A 2,074-nucleotide genomic window follows, 5' to 3' on the forward strand; every position below is an offset into this window, starting at 1 on the left:
AATTAATTTTTTGGGTTAGAATTTTGTTTATAATATTTAATAATCATTTAATCTAATTAATGGATGAAATTGTCTTTTTTTCCAAATATTTGTTTATTGTCAATTTAGTTTAAAATTCTGTAAATATTTTTAAAAACCATAAGCTTAAATTGTTTAATCTTTAAAAACTAAGTACCTTAGAAGTTTGATAGGATACTGAATCTATTTATGCATTCAAAACTACATTTTAAATAATAAAAAATCACAATCTTACTTAAAATTACATGTGTAGATTTGAACAAAAAGTCATTTCCTTTATTAGTTAGACTATCAATAAATAATATGATTAATATAACTATTTATATTGATATATTAAAATAAAGGTCAAAAGTAGCTAGTCTTTCTCAGAAAAAAAGAAGTTAATGACCCAAGACGGAGAAGCATATGATAGGAGTAAGAGCCCAACCTACCTCTTTAAGGATCACTAGTGGGTAAATTCAAGCGGGGTAGTTTTCTTTGAATTAATGGTGGTGAGTCAACTTGCTAGTCTCACTCAATGATGATTTGACAATTGAGTTATGATAGATTTTCTTACTGTATAAAAATAAAATTTAAAGTTAAAAAATAAAAAAAACTATCCATATTAACTATATAATCACTACTACCTCAATCCCGTTAAATTGATGTTTTGTTTGTACTTTTTTATCAACTGGTCTCAATGGTAGTGAGAAGTTAAATGTTTTCCTCCAAGAACTGAATAATCAGTCTAGCTCCATTAAGTTCACAATGGAGATTGAAATTAATGGTAGTCTTCCTTTTTTTGACGTTCTTATCTCTAAGAAGGATGATGTCTCTTTCTCTCACCAAGTCTTTCGGAAGAAAACCCACACAAAGCAGTATCTTCACGCTAGCTCCCATCATTTTCTGGCTCAAAAGGTTGGTGTTCTCAACACATTGGCCACTCAGGCTCTCAGGGTTTCAGATGATGAACACTTGGAAAATGAGAAAATCCATCTTCTTAGAGTCTTTGAGAATAATGGCTATAGTAAGCTCCAAGGTCTCAAAGCTTTCTTAAATGCGAGCAAAGGTCTGAAACCAAGGAAAGACCCTAGGGATTTGGTTGGCAATGTTCAACTTCCATTTATCCAGGGTACTATTGACAAGATTGCTCGTATTTTAAGGAAACATAAGATCTCTTCAACCTTTAGACCCTTGAACACCATTCGTGGTTCCCTCCAATCCATTAAAGACCCGTTGGACCCAAAGAACATGAAAGGTGTCTATTTGATCCCCTGTTCCTGTGGGACCCCCTACATTGGGGAAACTGGTTGCTTTATAAATCAGAGAATTCAAGAGCATGCTGTTGATATTAGGCACTATAGGGCACGATCCTCAAGTCTAGATGAACATGCTGAGAAGATAAAACACCACATTTGTTTGGAAGAGTCCAAGGTCATTGCTAGGATTGGCCATTTCCATCACTGCAAATTTACGGAGGCCATTGAAATCGTTTGTTTGGAAGAGTCCAGGGTCATTGCTAGGATTGGCCATTTCCATCACTACAAATTTAGGGAGGCCATTGAAATCGAAAAAAGGGAGGCCATTGAAATCGAAAAAAGGTCTCATACGTTGAATAAGGATAACGGGTGAAAAATTAGCAGTTGTTGGATCCCGTCTCTTTTCTCCTATGATTGTTCCTTCTTCTTCGTCTATTTCTGTTTGTTTTTTAATCCCTTTTTTATAATAATAATAATTATTAGATGCTACTATTTATTTGATTTTTTATTCCTTTATTTAATTTTTTAACTTTTATTCATTTTTTCGTTTTGGTTATATTTTTGATTCTTTATTTAGTTTATTTGTTTTTATTATTCATTTATATTATTTTATTTATTTGTTTATTTATATTCTCTATTTATTTATTTTATTTATATTTTTATTGCTTATAATAATATTATGAATAGTTAATGAAAATAATAATGTTTTTATTAATTGGTTATTAAATATTAGGAATAGGCTTTCGCTATTAGTAATTTTTCATTAAACAATATTTTATTAATTCTTTTTTATAATTAGCAATGTATTTTGCTTAATT

General features: G+C 30.5%; 1 protein-coding gene across 1 annotated transcript; it reads left to right on the plus strand.

Moving 5' to 3' along the window:
* Nucleotides 1-765: 765 nt before the first annotated feature.
* LOC149203459 (uncharacterized) lies at nt 766-1,629 on the plus strand. The gene has a single exon (XM_089401880.1). The coding sequence runs from the start codon at nt 766-768 to the stop codon at nt 1,627-1,629; it is 864 nt and encodes a 287-aa protein (XP_089258006.1).
* The last annotated feature ends 445 nt before the right edge of the window (nt 1,630-2,074 follow it).

This window comes from Pinus tabuliformis, chromosome 2_1, assembly GCF_031772625.1.
Source record: "Pinus tabuliformis cultivar Carrire ecotype Pingquan chromosome 2_1, CPIR1, whole genome shotgun sequence".
In the NCBI taxonomy this organism is placed as follows: Eukaryota; Viridiplantae; Streptophyta; class Pinopsida; order Pinales; family Pinaceae; genus Pinus; species Pinus tabuliformis.

Bases quoted from the DNA above. Each gene is read 5' to 3' on its own strand.
- LOC149203459 (XM_089401880.1), top strand. From the start codon at position 766: ATGGAGATTGAAATTAATGGTAGTCTTCCTTTTTTTGACGTTCTTATC.